The sequence below is a fragment of the Cibotium barometz genome, chromosome 13, assembly GCF_041138505.1.
Source record: "Cibotium barometz isolate CiBa-2024 chromosome 13, ASM4113850v1, whole genome shotgun sequence".
Lineage (NCBI taxonomy): Eukaryota > Viridiplantae > Streptophyta > Polypodiopsida > Cyatheales > Cibotiaceae > Cibotium > Cibotium barometz.
Window position 1 is genome coordinate 52,756,010 of NC_141058.1, and position 22,182 is coordinate 52,778,191.

General features: G+C 44.1%; 1 protein-coding gene across 2 annotated transcripts in view; it reads right to left on the reverse strand.

Moving 5' to 3' along the window:
• Nucleotides 1-22,182, reverse strand: part of LOC147632825 (uncharacterized) — a 49,719-nt gene that overhangs the window by 21,758 nt on the left and 5,779 nt on the right. The window contains exons 2-5 of one of the 2 annotated variants that reach the window (XM_086807709.1): nt 8,164-8,289; nt 7,324-7,518; nt 7,110-7,157; nt 5,095-5,223 (exon numbers count right to left, since the gene is read on the reverse strand). In XM_086807709.1, the coding sequence (XP_086663835.1) occupies nt 5,095-5,223; nt 7,110-7,157; nt 7,324-7,518; nt 8,164-8,289 (498 nt within the window). The remainder of the gene's footprint in view (nt 1-5,094; nt 5,224-7,109; nt 7,158-7,323; nt 7,519-8,163; nt 8,290-22,182) is intronic. The other variant, XM_086807710.1, reaches the window with a different exon arrangement.

Here is a 22,182-nt window from a genome sequence, read left to right on the forward strand (position 1 = left end):
TTGGATCATAGAAGAAGGCTTCTGCACATGCAACATTAAGCAAGCCCATTTGCAAGGCAAGAGTTTAGACACAAGTAGGGTTGTCAGAACCTTTAGAAACGTGTGAACAATATAGGTTTTTTGAAAGTTTTGATACCCCAAAGGAGAGGTACTATACACATACATACATACATACATGCATGCATGCATGCATACACACATACAATATGTACAATACTCATGTATGTGTGTGTGTATGTATGTGTATGCATGTATGCATGTATGCATATGTGTGTATGTGAGTGAGAAAATTGCAAGGTTTCTAATGTACCATACCTTAGAAACTATACTCGTCATACTATGTGTATCACCTCGTTTGACACCAGTTTCATTATGGACACAAGGGATGCTCACGATGGGACCTACATGCAAACTCAATTGGACATTTGAAAGGAGAGATGGAGGGATGCAATTCCAGTGTGTCAATACAGCGTACTCCTGCAAAACATCTCCAAAAGAATACTTGTTTTAGTGGCAACTTGCTTTTCCATACTTTCTGCAAAGTTTGTTTCCACCATTTTGCTACATATTCATATGCCATAACATGTTTGCATGCTCCAAGAACCAAGGCCGTGGAATGATCAATCTGTAGATGCTGCAGTCATGTGTGAAAAAGAAATTTTAATAAAACTAGTGTCTCCTGTCTTTGTAGTATCCAATCTTCCATTCTACCATGTTGAGAGTCATGTAACACATTCTCATGGGCTGTAGTTGGATTCTAATTTGCTACCAATTCACACACACTTACACACATGGGTGTATTCACACACCACACAGATATTCTGCCTAAGAGAAAGTTTATACACATTGCCACTAAACATATTCAACAAATCCCCGAAGTATCAATTACCATGTTTGCGTTGTTCTACTTCTCCCCTTTGTTGAATTGGCTTGTTCTTTCCTCCGCTTGCTAGCGATCTGCTTCCTGCATTCATTAATGAAATGTCCCTCCTTGTGACAGTAGTGACACTTCCCTTTCTTCTTCTTGAAAGTATCTTTGGATTTGTCTTTATCTTTGACTTGGAAGGCTTGTTCGCTAGAGTTGACCGTGATAGTAGTGACACAATATTAGGTCCAATTTGCCCCCACACAAGAGTGAGCCCACTCTCTCTCTTGGTGTACTTAAGAATATTTAATGGGATAACCTTTGGGGCTCAAAATGGTATATTTTACAAATGTGTCGACTTCTTCAAGAATAGCTTTCTTCAAACGTAGCTTACTTCAAAAATAGCTTTCTTGAGCATGCAAGCTAGACTTCTTTAAAAATAGGTGTAAGCCTTGATCCTTAAAAAAGTGCACATATCTTGAAAAATCAAATATACACAAGGGAGCTTTCACATGTCCCAAGAATATATACACATTGCTAATAAATATGAATGGCGCCCAAAATAAATTAATGGTGCTTCTTGTCACAAAATCGAATATTATTCGTCGACATTCAAAATTGGTCATCTCAAGGTATTCCTTATTACCAACACCAGCTTGCCTCCAGTATCCGGTCCAATGAACTGCACTTGCATCAACTAACCATTCAATTAATACATTAATTGATTAAAAATAAACAACCATACAAAACTTCATATCATCAAGACGCTGCAATCAATACTCCCATGCATGTACGGATTCACCCGCCATAGTTGCAATGAAACGTGTTTCATTCAGTTTAAATGAAACGAAACATTTCATAAATGTTTCATATGAATGAAACGCATTTCATTCGTATCCACCTCGGAACTATACGATTTAAGTGTTTTTTACCCAGATTCTTTAGTTTTAACTTGTAACCATGTTTTAATATGTAAATGATGTATGTTTAATATTGTTTTGCAGGGAAGGCAACATATTATAAATTTATATATAAATTTTGGGACTTGTACATCCCCTTTTGTATGAAACGTTTTTGAAATGTTTGGGATTTGAAAGAAACATTCTTGAAACGCTCATGAAACGCGTTTCATGAAACCCCTCGCAGCTATGTCACCCGCGTACACTTAAAGTAAGCTACAATCGCCCAGATTTAGAAAGGTGTCCCAATCCAAACCCGTCTAGGAGAATTCATAAAAGTGGCTAACGTGGAAATATATATTCCATGGATTAACTCCAATCCATAATAAATAGAAAACCTGGGAATATATATATTCCATGAATTTACTCCTCATAATAGAGGTCTTTGATCTTTGTCAGATAATCGGTGACTCATGTTCCTTCATTTATGCAAGTGTTATCTATCTCACGCTTGAGGTACATCACCTAAGCCTCATTGTTTGTGAGCTTGGTACATAGACACCAAAACTTCCCTTGCAAGCTAAAATGTCTTGCAAGACCGAATGTGTGGGATGATGGTGTGTTTGACTAAGATGGAGATAACGGCAAGGGCAAGGGCATGTGCATCTCAAGCATCCCACCGTCGTTGGTCTTCGGTTTGAGGGGATTTCTGAGAGGGAGCTCCCGTTGCACCTGCCACTACCTCTCCTAATGATGTCTATGGAGTAGTTGGCTAGTTAGAAACTTGACGGAACGGTTGAGGCTCACTGCCAGAGACAATCTCCCACAAAACTCTGGCAACGAGGATATTCCAGAGCATAAAAATCCACAAGCTAAAGTTGGTGCCATCCAACCAGTCCTCAACTGTAAGAAATCCAATAATCTTGGATAATCACCCAGGCAAAATGCAAACTCTCTTGATCGGAAGAATCCCCTAGTGCGGGGACCTCCAAGAGGTAAGAAAGTGTCAAGAAGACTGAAAAACTGAGGGTACCAAAACTTATTAAAGAAGGCTGAGAGCACCTAGAAACTAAAGTGCTCGGAGATGGATTGCTAGAATCCCGGAATGTGCACATTCAGATCTCGTGAGTGTACTTGGAGGCTGAGTTACTGAATGAGTTAAGAAACTCCGGAATGGTGCAACAGAATGTAAAATCCCTTTTAAGTCAAAGCTCTCTCAGTTGAAAGATAACCAAAGGTAAATGTAAGAACTGAATGTTAATATTTATCCCAAACTCTGTGTTTGATGCAAAATCTCTTTGTCCTGATGTCGCATGTGCGGAAGCCTTGCTGTACTAATCTACAACCCTAAGCTTGATTAAGAACATTGATGCTGATTAACACGATTAAGACAGAGGAGAGAGATTGGTGTCAGGGTCTTTTGTATTTATATATGGTACAAAAAGGTTGCATAAAAGCTTGAACATGTGTGGGCCTTGGTTATCCCCAAGGGGTTGACCCCTGGCCCCTTCTACATAACTTCTACTGATGCTAGACTTATGAAATGCTGAATGAACTGAATGCCTTTGCTGAATTATGAGGGATGCTATACATATGCTGAGAGGGGCTGGTTGGCCAACACATGCTGCTATCGGCCAGCTGCTTGGACAAATAATATTGGATAAAATCCCACAAAAGCTATACTTCATTTAATGCCTTGTCCACACCACACCAAACTAGTCTTCACCATAATGTTGCCAACTAATGCCTAGTTCACCTGCTGGCTGCCAACAGGTCATCTAGACCCTCCACATGATGATATTGCTGTCGATGATGCTTGATGATGATGATGATGAAGATGATGCTGTAGATGATGATGCTTATGCTACTGCTGTCCTAAATGCTGATTTAACTGATCAGGATTAAAATATTCATGCAGAGGATTAGCCATGGCACGGGCATGCACATGACATTCCCTTCTACTAAACTTAATGATGGGGTAGACATTCTGTCATCCTTCCTCCCTGGACTGCTATTGACTTGACTTCTACTTAACTGACTTTGACTTTGACTGATCTTTTTATATGAACACCTTCACTCCTGATCTCCACTTCCAAATCTTGCTGAAGAACTGAGCATTTGTTCCACTGCTGTCCCCATGCCTGCTTTCCCTTACCCTTAACAAAGGGGTGGGTCATCTACTAGAAATGATCATGCCTGATGCTAGGCCTTTCGAACTGATCTAAAAGCTTAATGATGTACTGGTTCTACGTACATACCCTCAGGGAATGCTTCCTTTGGCTTTGCCTATTGCATACCACTCCATCTGCTACCCTATTGCATCCTTTTTGCTGGAATTGTGCACCTTCCTTGTTGGGACAATGCTTAGTGGGTTGAGCCTAAATGCTCTGATACCAATGTTGCATGCGCGGAGGCCTTGCTATACTAATCCACAACCCTAAGCCTGATTAAGAACATTGATGCTGATTAACACATGATTAAGACAGAGGACAAAGAAGAAGAGAGAGATTGGTGTCAAGGTTTTCTGTATTTATATATGGTACACAAAGGTTGCATAAAAGCTTGTACATGTGTGGGCCTTGGTCAGCCCCAAGGGGTTGACCCTTGGCCCCTTCTACATAACTTCTACTGATGCCAGACTTATGAAATGCTAAATGAACTGAATGCCTTTGCTGAGTTATGAGGGATGCTATATATATGCTGAGAGGGGCTGGTCGGCCAGCACATGTTGCTGTCGGCAAGCTGCTTGGACAAATAATATTGGATAAAATCCAACAAAATCTGTACTTCATTTGATGCCTTGTCCACACCAAACTGGTAGCGACACAGTCAAGCAGGTCGGCGGCAGCTCTGATACCAACTGTTCGTGAACAGAGAGAGTGGTGAAGTGAAGATGCATGAGAGAGGAGGTGGGAGTCGACACCAAGAGAGAGAGTGAAGGGATTTGTGGACACAAATCAGGATGCACACATTCTCATTAGACGGGGGCTATTAAATAGCCTTTGAAGTACAAAAGATAAGGCCATGAGGACCATACAAAAATAAAAGGTCTACATCACACACAAGATAAAATCTAATACACACACACATTCTGCCTAAGGGAAGGTTCATACACATTGCCACTATATAAGCTTAAGCTAAAGACTAGATATTGGTTCTTAAGAGGGCCCAATTTATAATTGGATTGAATGTTGATAAGCCTTAAGAAACTGGTACTTGTCTACATTCAACAGATTATTTTTGTGTCAGAAATATATAAAAGTTACAAAATTGAATCAAAATAGCTATCTACAAATTTTAGAAGTTACATCAGAGGATTGCAGAGCATGCCTGATCTTCTAGCTCATCAATGACCGACAGCATATCAAACTTCATATCAAACCGTTGCACGAAAGCAGCAAAGGCTCTAAGATTACGAATGTCAGTCATCATCAATTCCTCAACACCAGGATGTTGAACCTGTTTGCATGTGAATTCTCTCTCTCTCTCTCTCTCTCTCTCTCTCTCTCTCTCTCTCTCTCTCTCATATGGGCAGATGCTACACAGGTATTTATAGTTCTTCTCTTACAGAGCCATGTGCGATTGTATCAGGCTACCCTTGTATCTAGTTTTTACGGTCACAGATTTACAATTCTATTATGAATTATTCATTCAGTTCTTCTTACATGATCACATGCCAATGTGCATGATAGATATACTCTTGATGTATTACTTTAGTCTCATAGACCCTCTTTCTCGTAGCATAGATCTTTTGTTCATATGCACAATAGACAAATTTTTGGTGTCACCAGCCATGACTTAAGGGACTCAAGAGAAGCAGGAAGCCAGTAAATCATTGAAAATATTCCAGTTGATTTGAAGAACTTGTTGAGACAGTCATTATGAGTCTACTATGCCTTGATTCTAATGAATGTAGACCCAAAAGGCAATACAAAAACCCAAAAAGCAAGGCAGAGGCAAAAGAATGAGAAGGATGGTAAAACAAGAGAGGCAACTTTACCCATCAGAAAAACTGTCCGAGTTACTTTCTAGGGGATCTTGAGCTGCAAAGCTAACAAACACAAGGCCTCTCCAACCTTGCGCATGAATTATGACAATTTAACATATTTATACATGTTTTTGACCATGTAGAACCAATTCCATTTATTTAGGGTATAGCTTTAACCAGAGTTGGTTGTTGGTGTGACTTGGGTTGTGACCAAGGGTTTGGGGTAAATTTGGACCAGTTTTGGGCTAGATGGCGAGATTTTTGCCTTTGAGGATGTCAATACATGTTTGCTTTGAGAGTTTATGTGGGGCCATAATAAACTGCAATCAATTGGCCCAAGCACGGGCTTTGGTCCTGCCCAGAAGGTGGCTGCCTGGGTAGGACATCTTCATGGGCATCTCTAAATGGGTATGCACATGACATGCAGTGTTTGGGGAGTTACAAGTTTAAATATGTATTGGGTCATGTTCCCATCATGAAGGGCTTTTTTTTGGGTGGGGATTTGAACTCGAGACAACCCCCTTCCCAGCCACAAACCCACACCGCTAGGCTATGCACCCATTGGTCTCTCTCCTTCACCCTTACTTAAAAGTGTTTATTAAAGGGTTCTTGCACTAATCTTGATATTTTTTGACACCATCAAAATAGATCACATGTTCTCTGAGGGGCCTATCCATCATAAAGTTCATAAAGTTCCGCAGAAAAAATCCTGTCTAAGAAGCAGGCTCCTGTCACTAGATAAGATTTCGGCAAGTTCACTCCTTGCAGGACCATACCTTCACACCCAAATCCATCATTGAGGAGGAGAAACAAAGAACTGAGGCTATATTGCTGTGTTGTACAGTTCCAGAGATCGATAGGTGTGGAGGGTGAGGGAAAGTGGGCTGCAGTATGAGAAGGTCATTGGTTGTGGAATGCACATACTTAGGAGTATCTCAGGCCCAATGAAACCGGCAACAGAGGCATGATTGGCAAGACACAAGAAAACTCTGAGCTCTGTGACATGCATGACACCATTCTGTGATGACCAGCATAATAAAGACTGTTTTCCACTCCCTAGAGGTTTTGGCCCTCTTCCACGACACTATTCCTGCATGAGATATAAAAGCATAGAGAGAGCGTTGTGAGGGGCCAGAGGAGATGAGGAAACCAGAGCCAAACACCCCTGACACTGTTCTTCTAGAATGTTGGCAAGCACCGAGGATGAGACGCAGGGGCATTCGCCTTGAGCATGGCTCCAGAGAGACCTACACTAACACAATCTTTACCATTTCCTATATTCTGAAACCCCTACCTCGCCTATGTGCATGCGTGTTCACTACTTTCTCTGCATTAAAATAAAATTAAAAGGCCACACCTTCACTGCTATGTCATTTTTGGCACCCTTGATCCTTGCACGGTGAACCTGAGCAATTACACAGAAGTTAGCATAAAACACAAATTTTCATCATTTCATAGTATCATCACAGAAGTTCTATTCCTTCTTTTCACCAGGAAACCAAAATTGCTTTTCCATATTCAATTCCAACATAATTTTTCACATTAAATTTCCAAAAAACACAGGAATGAACCTGGGCCACAGATGCAGAGCCAATTGGATTCGTGTGAAATTCCTCAAATAACTCTTCTGTTGTCAGGCCCAATTCCTGCTCGAGAACACACTTCACAGTAGAAAATGGTGTTGCAGGTGCAGCATCACAAAGTGTCACCAGCTTCCTCACCCACGCATCAGGGGCCAAGTCTGGTTTACCTATCAGCTGGGCTACCTGCACGCTAAGATGTTTGGTACATAAATCCTCATATTTCTCATACATTACATTCACACACACATACATATATAAATAGGAACATATACATTCACACACACACACACACACACACACTTTTTTTGAAAACCATGCTTCTATTAACAATGAATTATGTATAAGTTTCAACATAGGAGATGAACTCAAGATAAGTCCATCTTCAAAAAAGAACTTCAGAAGCAGTGGAAAAACACCTCGAACTAGCTAAAAGCAATGTCCTCCAACTGTAAGCAGTCATGGAGGGATTGTCGCAAATTCATCTTAAACTTTAAAGTACTTTAAGCATATGCCTCTAGAGGTGTCTGCCTAAACATAGCATTGTTTCTCATCTTCCATTTGCTTTAAAGGCAGCTTACTTTTCCATATACCCCAGAGGTGTTTTTTCCACCATCTTTCACTCTTTGCATACCCCATAGAGTGTTGCCATGCACGTGAATCCAAGGTGGTGGAAGCAAATGGTTATACATGCTAGCTGCAGTTATCTTATCCAAATGTAATCCCCATGCCACACACACACACACACACACACACACACTCATACACACATATCCATTCATACATATATACACATGCATACATTACTTTTTTAGAAGATATGGAATGCACCTTTAGAAAGAAACCTCCAAGTTCAGAACACAAGGAATACAACTTGTCAGCCGCCCATTCATGTTGATCTTCCCAAACTTTCTCTTGTGCTTCTTTGCTGAGAAACTGGGTGCGCAATTGACAAAGCTGGTTCATAATAAAAACTGTGAGTAAAAATCGCTGACTACAGAAACAAACTTTTTCCATTCCCTTTAGGTAATTAAGTGATAGTCACTATAATTTTAGCAAATAACTGTGATGATTCCCTTCATAGAATTAGGTTGTTGTCACTGTCAACAATTACGCATCATGTCATTTCACAGTGGTACTCCAAGTGAGTAATTATTACAACCCTATACTTGTATTGCTCCTATTAGTCTCATTTTAGCCTTCTACAAGCATTGAAAGCTCTCTCTCTCTCTCTCTCTCTCTCTCTCTCTCTCTCTCTAAAGTGGCCTTCTATAGAGATGGTAGAGTGGTGATTATGGAGAGGCGCTCTTCATGACGGCGCGAGAAGTTGCTACTTGGAATTGTAATGATCTCTACGCCTTGATGTAGGCGCTTTTGAGGATAGTTTCACTGGGAGGGACATCATCTTCTACTCTGAGACGCATCAGGCTCCTGGACAATCCATGCCACATGTTAGTGGATACCGATGGGAGACAGCTTGTAGACAGGAGACTCATTTAGAGCATAGAGGACTGGGCTCAGGAGGAGTGGCAGTATTGTTTAGAGAGGAGCTGCAGCCACTGATACATATAGTCCGCAGAGATGAGCAGGCTAGGTACATGTGGGTTAGACTGAGGGCAGAGACGGGCAGATATCTCTACATTGCTATATGCTATTTTGCTCCTAGTACATCAGTGTATGCATCACCTAGCGGACAGTCTCCCTTTTCTATTTTGGATGATGACATTTGGGAGTTCTCCAGGGATGGTGCCACCGCGAGTTACATTGGCATCAAAGCATAGGCTTTCTTGGAAGCGGAGGCTTCCTTCTATCAATAAGGCTTTCTTGGGGACCACACTTACCATCATTGCTGTTAAGCATTGCCAGCCGCTTCATAGCTTATGAAGCAAGAGCACGAGCAGTAGACAGCTTGTTGATCTAAGGATTTATGAATTCACAAAATTTTATCTTGGAAGTATGGAGTTGACTTTATGTGCACACATTTAGCACTCTTTCCATATGGATATTAAGGATTATATTATCAAGCTTACAGGCAAGCTATATGGAGATATATCTCAGGATATCTTAAGGATATGGTGACGAGATATTTCTTTTGGCTTCATGACCAGCCTCGCAAAGAAAAGCTAAGTATACTTTGAGTTTGCAAAGTTAGTGCTTTTGCTATGAAGTGTTTTTTTGATGTTCACTAACCCTTGTATAGCTATGCAAGGAGAAAGGTGTTGTTGTTTGCCTTGAGATGGTTTTAGGGAAACATTGTTTATGGCTCCCTTTATTGGGATGGATTATATCTATGGAGATTTCTTTCTTGGATGAGATTTATATAGATATTGGGCTTCACAAGCAATTTCTATGGACGAATCTGTCTGAGTTTATAGAGAAGAAATCTTTGGATATCTCATAGATATGATGCTTTTATGGATAAAGTCCACCTCTACTCATGGGTGTGTGGTTAGCACGGAGTATGTGGTAAGAGTTATGGTATACAGGTCTATGGATTCCTGGACTTCTTTTCTAGGGATTTGGATATATCCTCAAGTTTATGGATTATTCTTTTTGGCTCCCTTTATTTGGGATGCATTGCACTTATGAAACTCATTGTTCACATACCCTATGTAGTGTTCTCTTGTCCTACGTGCTCTCTTGAAGATTGTTTCTACCATGTGTGGGTGAAACAATAGAGAGCAGATGGAAGGGAACATGGGCACTTCAGAGGGTAATGTCGAGCACATGCCGTGTAGTGTTCTCTTGTCCTACGTGCTCTCTTGAAGATTGTTTCTACCATGTGTGGGTGGAACAATAGAGAGCAGATGGAAGGGAACATGGGCACTTTAGAGGGTAGTGTCGAGCACAACATGCCGTGTGTAGTGTTCTCTTGTCCTACGTGCTCTCTTGAAGATTGTTTCTACCATATCTGGGTGGAACAATAGAGAGCAGATGGAAGGGAACATGGGCACTTGAGAGGGTAGTGTGAGTTGGTGGCCGAAATGCCTACAAACTATTGGTGGCCAAAATGCCTATAAACTATGTGTAGCAGAAATGCTTATGGAACACCAGACTATCTATGCCTACGAGTGATTGTTTTATCTTGTTACTTGAGCCCACCTCTCATCCAAGGTGTGTGGTCAGAGTACCAACACAGAGTGCAGGTGGTAAAGTGGACATGATACTTGGTTGGCAAGGGACTTATGTGTATGCCAAGGGTCATGTGGATTGGCACAGGTTTGTGTGCTTTGAGCTTGGATTATGATATCTGGACTTATGGGACTGTTTTGTCTCGCCCATTTATTTGGGACATGGATTTATTTATCTTTATGCCATATTAGAATCACTATCTCCCCATACAGAGGCCAAGAGGTTCATTGTTCATCTCACCATGCATGTGGATTCATGTTGGGATTGTGAGAGGGCAATTCAATGAACACTCCACCATACACATGGATTCGTGTTGCGATTGTGGAGTGAGTGTTTCATTGTTTCCACACCATGCTTGTTGATCAGAGTTGGGATTGTATGGGAAAACATGGGAACTGTTGGGATTGGGAGAAAGGATTGCCAGAACTATGGAGAACCAGCTTTTCTGTCACCATGGTTTGTACTCTTGAATGGCATCAGTTTGTGTGCATAGCACATGTTTCTGTGCGAAGCACTAGTTTCTTCTGCATGGCACCTATTTAAGTGTCTTAGCACCTGGTTGGTGATTTTCATTGGCATATGATTATCTCATTGATATTGGTGATTGAGACACAATTGGCTCTTGTGCCTGTGTCTAGCATATCTTCCACGGAATTCTCACCCATTTATCTTGGGACATGATTTTGATATTGGTATCATGGAGACTTATTTAGTCTCACCCATTTCTTTGGGACATGGATTCTTCAAATATATTGGATTTTTGAGACTGTCTCGTCTCGCCCACTTGATGGGACATGATTATATCTTGAATGTATGGCTTGAAACTTAAAGTTGCGGACAACTTTTAAGAAGCTGGGGAGGATGTCACCAGCTTGGACATTTCCCAGTATGAAAGGGGTCTGGTGGACTCCAGGATGTCTAAATATTTGGAAAGTACAAGCTTTGGGAATGGGGGATTATCCTAGAATACAAAGGACCACACTCCTAAAATTTAGGAGAGTTGCTATTTTTGGCCTGACTCCGATGGAAATTCTGTTTGCGTCATTACATCTGGAATTGAGCAGATACCAATAGTTGGCAAAGTGCCTATGACAGAATGTCTACTAGTTGGGATATTTTTAGAGGTAAAGATTATGGGAGAACCCATGTCTTAGATTGGGACATGTGGCAAGAAAGTGGACCAAAGTGAGACAAGTGGCCTGACACTTGTTAAAAAATGGATCAAAGTGAGATAAGTGGCCTCACACTTGTCACTTCAGCTATTGTTCAGCTCTCCACTTGTCATTGTAGCCTTCTCTTGCCATTTTAGCTCATGGGAGGCCCAAATCTATAAATTGGAGCCCTCTCTCTTCATTAATGGAGGCTCTCTTGCTGCACACTAGCCTCTACCACCGTTACACGCTGCCCTAATGATGGCTACTCTCTTTCTCTCTCTCTTGAAGGCTGCCCATGAAGAATACCGGCTGTTGGGGACTGTTTTGGAGGCTTCCATCGCGAAGAAATACTGAAGACAAGGGTATTTAATCATTTATTATGATTTCTAGCCATTGTACTTGTTGTACCAGCCTTTGTACCTACTGTACCAGCCATTGTATTGGCTGTACCAATCCTTGTACTTGTTGTACTTGCTGTACCAGCCACTGTACCAGCTGTACCAACCACTATACCGGTTGTACCAGCCATTGTACCAGCTGTACCAGCCATTGTACCTGCTATACCGGCTGAATGGAGAGTTGTACTTGCTGTACCAGCTCTATTGCATGAAGACCCGTGGTTTTTGGGGAAGAATCAGTACCCACACGGAGGTATATGGATTATGTTGTGGGCTTGGCATTTCTATAGCCCATGTTCCGGCTCAGTTTTTTTTTTTTTCCCCGAGAAAAGATCCTTTCATTAGCTTTTTTTTTTTAAACGCCCACTGGGCTACAAAAAAACTGTCCTGCTCATAAGAAGGCAGAGCAGAGATCCAATCAAGACAGCTAGGGAGACTCTCCCTAGGTGCAAAAAGGTACAAAGATCAGTACAAAAGGAACCAAATGGTGAGGCTGCTGAGGAGCTCCCATCGTAAATCCCTCTCCTGTGTCCAGACGGCGATTAATTGAATGGTTCTCATTATAATCATGGAAATTTTGATTTTTATGTTTATGCTTAATTAATAAATTAGGGAAAAGAGGAATTCTAGTAATTTATTTTTATGTTAAAAGAGTTATCCCCATGATAATGAAAATGCTTAATTAATAAATTAGGGAAAAGAGGAATTCTAGTAATTTATTTTTATGTTAAAAGAGTTATCCCCATGACAATGGAAATCCATGTATTCCAATGAATTAATTTTTTTTTGGAATACTAATATAATGTATATTTTATGTTTATGCTTAATTAATAAATTAGGGAAAAGAGGAATTCTAGTAATTTATTTTTATGTTAAAAGAGTTATCCCCATGACACGGCGAACGAGAAATCTGGTGAAGGAACAAGGCGAGGCTGGCCCCTAATGAATCTGATGGCTTGGCTATCCTGCTCCGTCTCGTATCCCAGAGCAGGCCCTGACGATGTCGACCAAGCAGCGGCACTCCACGTATACATGCCCTCTGGAGAGAGGGGGGCCAAAATGCGCAGCATCCTGAGCCAAATCTGCTGCGCCTATGGACAGTCCCATAGGCAGTGTCTCTGTGTCTCCAATGGGTGGCCGCATCAGACACAGGCCGCCGGAAGACCACTGTAGACTAGCCAGGTGTCAACTGCAGAGCCCCTGTGGCCCACTAAAAAGTCGAGATCCTGCGTGCCTGTCGACTAGCCCAAAGCCTGGCCCAAAAATCCTCCACGAACTCCTGTGAGAGTCCCTGTAGCCGCCAATGCTCCGCTGCGACTGGAGAGACCATCCTCCTCGCAGTCAAAATATGCCTCCCCAACCGAACAGTGTACTGAAAAAAGGTAATCTCTGTGGCCTCGGGGGACGCATAAGGATCATGCCACTCGTGCTCGCCAGGGTCCCACTGGAGCCGGGCCGAGGGGCGCGCAGCATATGCCCAAATGCGCCAATCAGAGTCCACATCTGCAGGGTCTGGATCAATATGCCACTTCCGAGAAGCGGCAGTCACTACCCGTATCCTCTGAAAGATGCACTCTGCAACCAAAGACGACTCCGCCTCCACTCTCTGAAGTCTGCCCTCATCCTGGATCTCATAGTAGAGGCATCTACCATCTTCAGTGCAGGCTCTGATAGCAATCAGGATCTCCATCTGTGTAAAGGCTCCCATCCACCGTGGGGCCGTTGGCTCAAAAGGCGTGAACCACTCCTCAGTGAGTGCCTCCTGAATGTCATCCCTCATAATCAGCCCCCCTCTGAAGTGACTCAGCCTCTCCACCTGGACCTCCTCTGGGAGACTGCAGAAGGCCTGCCAATCTCCAAAACTGCGTGCTGGGCCTACCGCCAATGGTCCCCAGGCTAGACGAGGCCGAGAACCCAGCATATGACCCTGCTCAGTGCATACTGCAAGGCTCCAGATGAGCGGCTGTCTGGCCCGCTCCTCATCACAAGTAGGAGGTCCCTGAGAAAGCCCCGGTCTCAGCAGCTCCCAAGTTCGCAGGATGCTCAAGGCAAATCTGTCTTCCCATCCTCTACTGAGGCCTGTCCTCCTCATCTCTATGAAGATCCATCGTATCTCTGGTGCCCAAGTGCCCCCTGCTGGAGGAGCCCTAGCCTGCAGTCGCTGAAAAAGAAGCTCCTTCCAAGGCTCAGCACCTGGAAGCAGGCCCCGAACAATAAGCTTCCCCAATAAGGTTCTACTCTGATCAACTGGATCTATAATGCCCAAGCCCCCCTGGGCCAGCGGAAGAGTAATAACTGCCCAAGCAACCTTAGCCCGGGCTGGCTGACCGTCCCGCCCAGACCAAAGAAAGTTCCTGATCAGCCTCTGTACCTGGCTGATGCAAGAGCTCGAGAAGATCCAGCAAGACGTGATGTACCACATGGTCGCTAAAAGCACCTGATTTGTCACCACCACCCTCCCAGCCAAGGATAGCCGAGCTGTACTCCAATACAAAAGCTTCTTCCGAATGCTCAGAAGAAGCGGGGCGATCTGCTGCTCAGGTGACAAATCAAGTCCAATCTGGCATCCCAAATACCGCACTGCTGTGCCAGGAGGAATCCATCTAAAACCCGGGTCTGGGCTCCATGCCGGAGTGGGAGCGATACTGATCCAAAAGGCCACTGTCTTGCTCCAATTGATCAATGCTCCCGAAGCTGCACCAAAAACCTGTAGCGACTGCTCTGCCCTCTGAAGATTGGCCTCCTGGCCATGCAAAAATAATCTCGTGTCATCAGCAAACTCAGAATCGAGCACGTCCTCACCCCGGACTGGGAGCTGGAGTCCTCTCAAACTAACCTCCTCTGTTGTCAGATACATGCTCATAGCCTCAGCAAAGAAGAGAAAAAGAAACGGGGCGAGAGGGCACCCCTGACAGACTGATCTGGTCAACTCAAAACTCGGCCCCCGTCCTCCTGCCATCAGCACCTGGCTACGAGCTGTGGAATATAGAGCCGCCACCCCTCGAATCCAGATTGGCTCAAAACCCAGGCGAAGCATAGTGCCCTCTAGGAAACCCCAATCGACTCTATCGTATGCCTTCTCAAAATCAAGAAGCATAACGACCAGGTCCTCGTCGAGAAATCTAGCTCGGGCCGTCACCTCCCAGAAGGTGAAAATGTTGTCAAGGATACTGCGCTCCTTGACGAATCCTATCTGGGTAGCATGAATCAACTCCTTAAGGAAAACTCAAGGCCTTGGCCAGGACCTTGTAGACAGTATTGAGGATCGTAATAGGTCTCCACTGCCGAATATCATCAGACACTCCCTCCCCCTTGGGGATAAGAAAGATCAAGCCCTCTGAAAAGCTATGTGGCATCACCCCAGTGTCCAAAACATACTGAAAGCCCCTGCGGAGGCCTGCCCCAAAATGTCCCAATAGTGCATAAAAAAGGCAGGCGTCAATCCGTCCTCCCCAGGGCAACTATGGCGCGGAAGGACCCTCAAAGCCTCAACAAGCTCATCCTCTGAAAGAGGCTCACCCAGAACTATGCGCATACGATCTGTGACCCTCCTCTGTACATGGGCCCACACAGTCTGTCTGCAAGCATCACGTGCCTCCGTGGGGGTGGCTGGCTCCGCTGAGAGCAGGTCTCTATAGAACTCAATGGCAATGGCTCTAATCTCCCCGAGCTCAGTGGCTAACGAGCCATCCTGTCCCCTGAACTGGCGTACACCTGCTCGAGCATGGCGGGGTCCGGTAATCTCAAAGAACTCCCCAGTCACTCTATCACCAAGCTGTGTCCACTGTGAGGCCTGGCGATGATAGTAGAACTCATGTCTCTGCTCCTCTGCCTCCCTAACCTCCTGGCATGCCTAGCTCAGCTGGGACGCCACCCCATAACTCTGCTCTGGCACTAGCATGGTTGGGTGCATAGACATTGAGCACGCCAAAGAGCTCATCGTGCATCCTCAGAATAACATACTGTGCTCTACCAGGCACAATGACCCCGTGATCCACAATGGCCTGCCGCCATGCATCTGCAATGACCATACATACTCCTCCCTGCCCACCCAAGGGGCCAAACCCTGCAAACCAAAATGTGTCCCATCTGCCAGGCATCACGGAACCATATCTCTAAATCCTGCTCTCACTCAAATGGTGCTCCTGCATCATCAGAATATCAATATTGCCCCCAACCAGGCATCTCTGAAGCTCCTGTCTCAAGCATCCACGATAGCGTACATAGTGTGCGCCGCCAAGGCCCTGTACATTCCATGAGATGATCCTCATGGATGACCTGCTGAGGTGGAGGCTGTCTCAGCCATACGGCGGGCCTTCGTAAGCGGCTTGGATGGAGAATAGTCCCCATCTGAGCGGCTTGGATGGAGAATAGTCCCCATCTGAGCGGCTACGAATCTGCCCACCCGGTGTGCTGCAAGAATCTCGCATCAGGCGCCAGTGGCTGTGTCCCATGGCGACTGCCTCCCGCTGAGAGAGAGCAACCTCGTGTATACATACATATCCAGGGTCGCGTGCAAGGTCTGCCACTATGCGAACCACCAAGTGAGTACACTAGACAGGGACGCCCCTAGTGTACCGTGCGTGTGCTGTCTGCTGACGAGTTGGTGTGGCGTGTGAACAGGTGGTAAGTATTGCCTTTTGGGCCTTTTTTAAATGTAAAATCTATAAAGTAGTGTAAACCTTAATACTTATAAGGTTGGGTGTTCACACATAATTAAATTTATGGCTGGACACCTTTCAATGTGGGTGCCCAAGGATTAACCATTGATTAAGGCCTTTTTTTAATGTAAAATCTATAAAGTAGTGTAAACCTTAATACTTATAAGGTTGGGTGTTCACACATAATTAAATTTATGGCTGGACACCTTTCAATGTGGGTGCCCAAGGATTAACCATTGATTAAGGCCTAATAATATTTAAGGCTAAAGATTGCATGGGAAAAAATACCCTCCACACGTGGATGGTGGTATGGGGTGGTTGATGGAAAGAGGACGACTGTTGTATTGAGAGGGGGAATGGTTTTCACCGCCATCGGTTGCTGTCCTCACACCCACCATCGGCTGCTGCCCTCACACCTGCCATCTGCTGCTGCTCTGTATTCACCACCAGCCCCACACTTGCCGGCTGCTGCTGCTCTGTACCCACCACTAGCCCCACCTGCGGGCTGCTGCTCTGTACCCGCCACCCGCCATCGGCTGCTGCCCTCGCACCCGCCATCTGCTGCTGCTCTGTATTCACCACCAGCCCCACACCTGCCAGCTGCTGCTGCTCTGTACCCACCACCAGCCCCACCTGCAGGCTACCGCTCTGTATCCGCCACCAGCCCCACCTGTCGGCTACTGCTCTGTACCCACCACCATCAAACGGGCCGGTTGTTGCTGCTCCTGTACCCGCCATCAGTACCGGCTGTTGTTGCTCCTGTTGTTGTCTGCACCAACCAGAACCACATTAAAGGGGACAATCTCATCTCCTTAGATCCTAATCTGAATTTCAATCAGGGATTTGTTTCTATAATTCAAATTCAAATAAGATTAAATTTAAATGTTGTTTTTCCAAGTCTTTGTGTAGGCAATCATCATCGCTGGTTTCCTTCACTATGGAAGGCCACTAGAATGGTGATCTTTTCCCGTGAGTACCTTGACCACGCCCTCACATTTTGAGGAGCCAGTGAAGGTCAAAGGGGTTAGAGGGAAACTAGGAGCAAAGCTTACTTGGGGAGCACCAGGTATCACTCCCTCCATGGTGCCTCACCCTACCAAGTGTTAGTACGAGTGTGCCTGTTGGTGCACGGTCCCGAAAGACTAGTGGGGGGCGGGTGTTCACCCAATGAAGGTGGGAGACTGCCTGTGATTTGGTCTACTCCGACAACCGATTCTTCATCGACAAAAATCTTATTGTTTTTCAGTTGTATTCACTCCATGTTATGGAGAAATCTAGCCTTGAGGCCCTTGAACACTTATACATATAAATACTCCAAGAAATACAAACTATATTGGGGGAGGGGCCAGCCCTTTCCAGCCCCAGTGATAGTGTCAAGCGTTCTTTGTCATTTCCAGTTTTAATGTTGCAAGTATTGTTCCATTGTTTGTATTGGTTAAGTAATCTAATAATGTGTATTTTATCTTCTGATTTGTAGGCCTTCCATAGGAAGCGGTTACATTGGTATCAGAGCCCAGTCGTCTCTCTTTCTTAACAGGAGACACGGTGTTTTGAGATCGGAAACAAACACAGACACTTGACTCAATGGACAGCCAAGGCAACCTTTGGAAGTGCCAAATTCGAGAGATCAATCAAGTGCCTCTCGCGATTCCGATGCATTGCATGGAAGGCACAAGCCTCTTGAGAGAGTTTATGACAGTGCTTTAATGGGACAGCCATCTCATGGGAAAGAGCCTATGCATGAGGATGAGCCCAATGCATTGAGGGCTGAATTGAAGCACACGAAGAAGCTTTTGCAGGCAAAGGAGCAAGAGCTGAAATTTTTGCATGAAGATCCCCATGTACAAAGTGTCATTGAAGTAAGGAAAGCTGATGCTATGGTGGATATGACCTTTGAGTCTATGGCTCGTGACTTGGGCAAGAAGCCAAGGGAGTTGGCACTCTCCTATCTCATCCAAAAGGGTCATCTCAAAGAAGGAGAGATGGGGAGTTAATGTTCAAGAATCCGCCTTGTTTGAAGCAGGGAGACCCAGCATCTCAACGGCTGAGATCTTTTGTGCACAAGAAAGAGGTATCAGTCACTTCTCACCATGCATCTACTCCTCATGGGACAGGAGAAAACAGATATGTGCATGTTGGAGCTAGTAGGCAACATGATGGCCTTATGGATTCAAAGCATGTTTATCATGGAGAGAGTGGTTAGCATGCAAGGCGAAAGACTTTGCCCATTGAGTTGTCTCGTGGTGAGACACTGCATCATTCAGGGAGGTCACATGCATCTGGGCCACAGATTCATAATGCACATGCCACTGTGCCTCGTGAAACATCTTTGGTTTCTCTTGAAGCCCCAATAGAGAGGGTTGTTCCGTTGGATAAAGTGTTTTTGAAGGGGACAGCTGCCCACTGGGTGGATCACCAAAAAGGCCACCAAAGATCCTATTTGTACTTGGAAAGAGTTCAAGGACAGATTTTATGCCCAATTTTTGCCTCCTAATGTGGAGCAAACTCTCACACAAAAGTGGGATAGACTTGAGCAAAAAGACAATGAGAGTGTGCAACAATATGTAAACAAATTTTGGAAAGTCTTGCTTGAGGTTACTCCCTTTATGCAACTCTCCGAAGATGAAAAGAAAAGGAAGTTTCGCTCCGGGTTGCAACCAGCTTACCGTTCGGGCATCGAATTGCACCCGAAACACACCCTTCAACAACTCATAGCATCTCCTCTTGCTACGGAGCAATTGGTGCTTAAAATTAAGCAAGATCATGGAGGTTCTAAGCAAAAAGAGAGGGCTGTCCCAAACCTGCAAAAAGGTGGACAGCCACTTAAAAAGAACTTTCGGGAAGCCCAAAAGGGAGGTAAAGCTGAAAATACCCCATCCAAGGACATTGGACCAAAGAAGAACAAGTTTGGCTTGACGCCTGAGCAAAGGGAGCAATATGCAAAAGAGGGGAAATGTTTTTCTTGTGGCAGTAAAGAGCATATGTTTAGGCAATGCCCTTTCCGCAAGCAGAAGCAAGAGGACAAGCCACCCAAGGCTAATGTGCATGCCATTCCCGATGTACAAGGTAGTACTAAGCATGATGGCAAAGAGAGGGTGGTATGCAAAGCTTGGGGGCAAATCAAGGATCAACCTGCCTTGTTTATGTTTGATGATTGTGCGATGGATAACTTCATCTCTACACAGATGGCAACCGCCTTGGGCATAGAGATTGGGGACATGGGACCCCAGATTGAGGCAGAGGCCGCTTTTGTTGGCAAAGAGGTGCACGTGACTCCTCTTATTAGGAAGTTGCGCATACATATACAGGGCTATTTGAATCATGAGCATTTCTTGATTTGTGATGCATTGCTTGGTAAGCCTTGGCATCATAGGCTTGAGCCCCGCAAAGAATATAAAACCAACAGGATTACTTTTATGCATAAAGACCACATGCATGTCATTGATGCTGGCAAAGAAGGGGAGTCCATCCCAATTGTATCTCAGATCCAAATTAATAAGGCAATGAAAAAGAGTCTTTCCGCGTATTTGGTTTTTGCTCGTGAGATAAGATTAAACAAAGTCATGTGAATGTGGATGTATTGACTCAAGATAGGCTGAATTTTCTTAATGCATATAAAGATTGTTTTGCCGATGCCTTGCCAGGAGAACTACCTCCTGAGAGGTCCGAGGATCATCGCATAGATCTTGTGCCAGGTAGTTTCCCACCTAACAAACCCGCATATCGTGTGAGTGCCGCACAACAAGAGAAGATCATGAAGCAGGTTAATGAGCTTTTAGAGAAGGGTTTGGTTCAGCCAAGCTCCTCACCCTTTTGTTCTCCTGTGCTTCTTGTACAAAAGAAGGATGGATCCTTCCGCATGTGTGTGGATTATCGAGCTCTAAACAAGTTCACCATCAAGAACCGATTTCCAATCCCACGCATAGATAACATCTTGGATAAGCTTGATGGCTCGTCTTGTTTCAGCCGTATAGACTTAAAGAATGGCTATCACCAGATTCGTGTGGTACCCCAAGATGTCCATAAAACCGCATTCAGGACAGCTTTTGGATTGTATGAGTTTTTGGTGATGCCTTTTGGCCTTACCAATGCCCTGGCAACATTCAACCATATGATGGACAGGATATTTCGACCCCATCGTAAATTCACAGGTGTATTCTTTGATGATATCTTGGTTTTCTCCAAGAATGAGAAGGAGCATAAGACTCATTTGGCTACAATGTTTGAAGAGTTGCGAAAGACATGCATATTTCACATTGTGAAGTTTTCGACCGAGTTGCCGTCGGTTGATATTGTGCTAATTCTTTCTATCTTTAGCGGTGCATTTGCCCTATCAACTACTTATTTGCTTCTATTTGCTACTTCCCTTAGTGCTAGGTTTCATTATGGCTGAGTCTGCCCTGCATCTCCGAAGGTTTGACAGAAACTCAGTACAAAGGGCTTTGTGTGAATATATGCTCTTATGTGTGTGTGTGTGTGGAGTGCGTGTGTGAGAGCATATCTTGATACAAAGTTCTACACCCACTACTGGGCACTGATGACGTTAGTGGGGATGTCGTAGTATCTAGTCCATACTATGCATACTGGAGTTGATAGTTATATAGTCTTGTGGGTTGACTACCATGAGTATATAACATGCATGTTTCTAAAAGGTGAATTTGGCCATGTTCCTAGATTCATCTAGGTATATATATATATATATATATATATATATATATATATATATATATATACCTAGATGAATCTAGGAACATGGCCAAATTCACCTTTTAGAAATATATATATATATATATACCTAGATGAATCTAGGAACATGGCCAAATTCACCTTTTAGAAACATGCATGTTATATACTCATGGTAGTCAACCCACAAGACTATATAACTATCAACTCCAGTATGTATATATATATATATATATATACCTAGATGAATCTAGGAACATGGCCAAATTCACCTTTTAGAAACATGCATGTTATATACTCATGGTAGTCAACCCACAAGACTATATAACTATCAACTCCAGTATGCATAGTATGGACTAGATACTACGACATCCCCACTAACGTCATCAGTGCCCAGTAGTGGGTGTAATACGCGAAAGCTCTGGGTAGTCTTCTTTCAGCCCTAAACACTCTTGGAAACCTTCTGATGCAAAAACGCACCATCTGATGCAAAAACGCAGGTAGAGAGAGAGTAGAGAGAGAGAGTGAGAAGTGCTGGAAATTCAGTATATACTATGGTACAAAAAGGTACATATCTTGCAGCCCTTGGCTGCCTTCTTGAAAAGGTGATAAAACACCAAAAATACTGCCCTAGACTAGGACTCCTACTGACTCAAACCCCTAGTGGGTTGAATGAGATAAATTGAGCATGAGGGCCTTTTTATATGGGACTTTGGACACTTTATGCTGGCCGACTGCTGGTCGGCCAGTTCCATGTCCATACAAGCCCTTTTTGGTGCTGCCCGACTGCTGGTCCTTGTCCTTGCTGCGCCTACTGCCCAA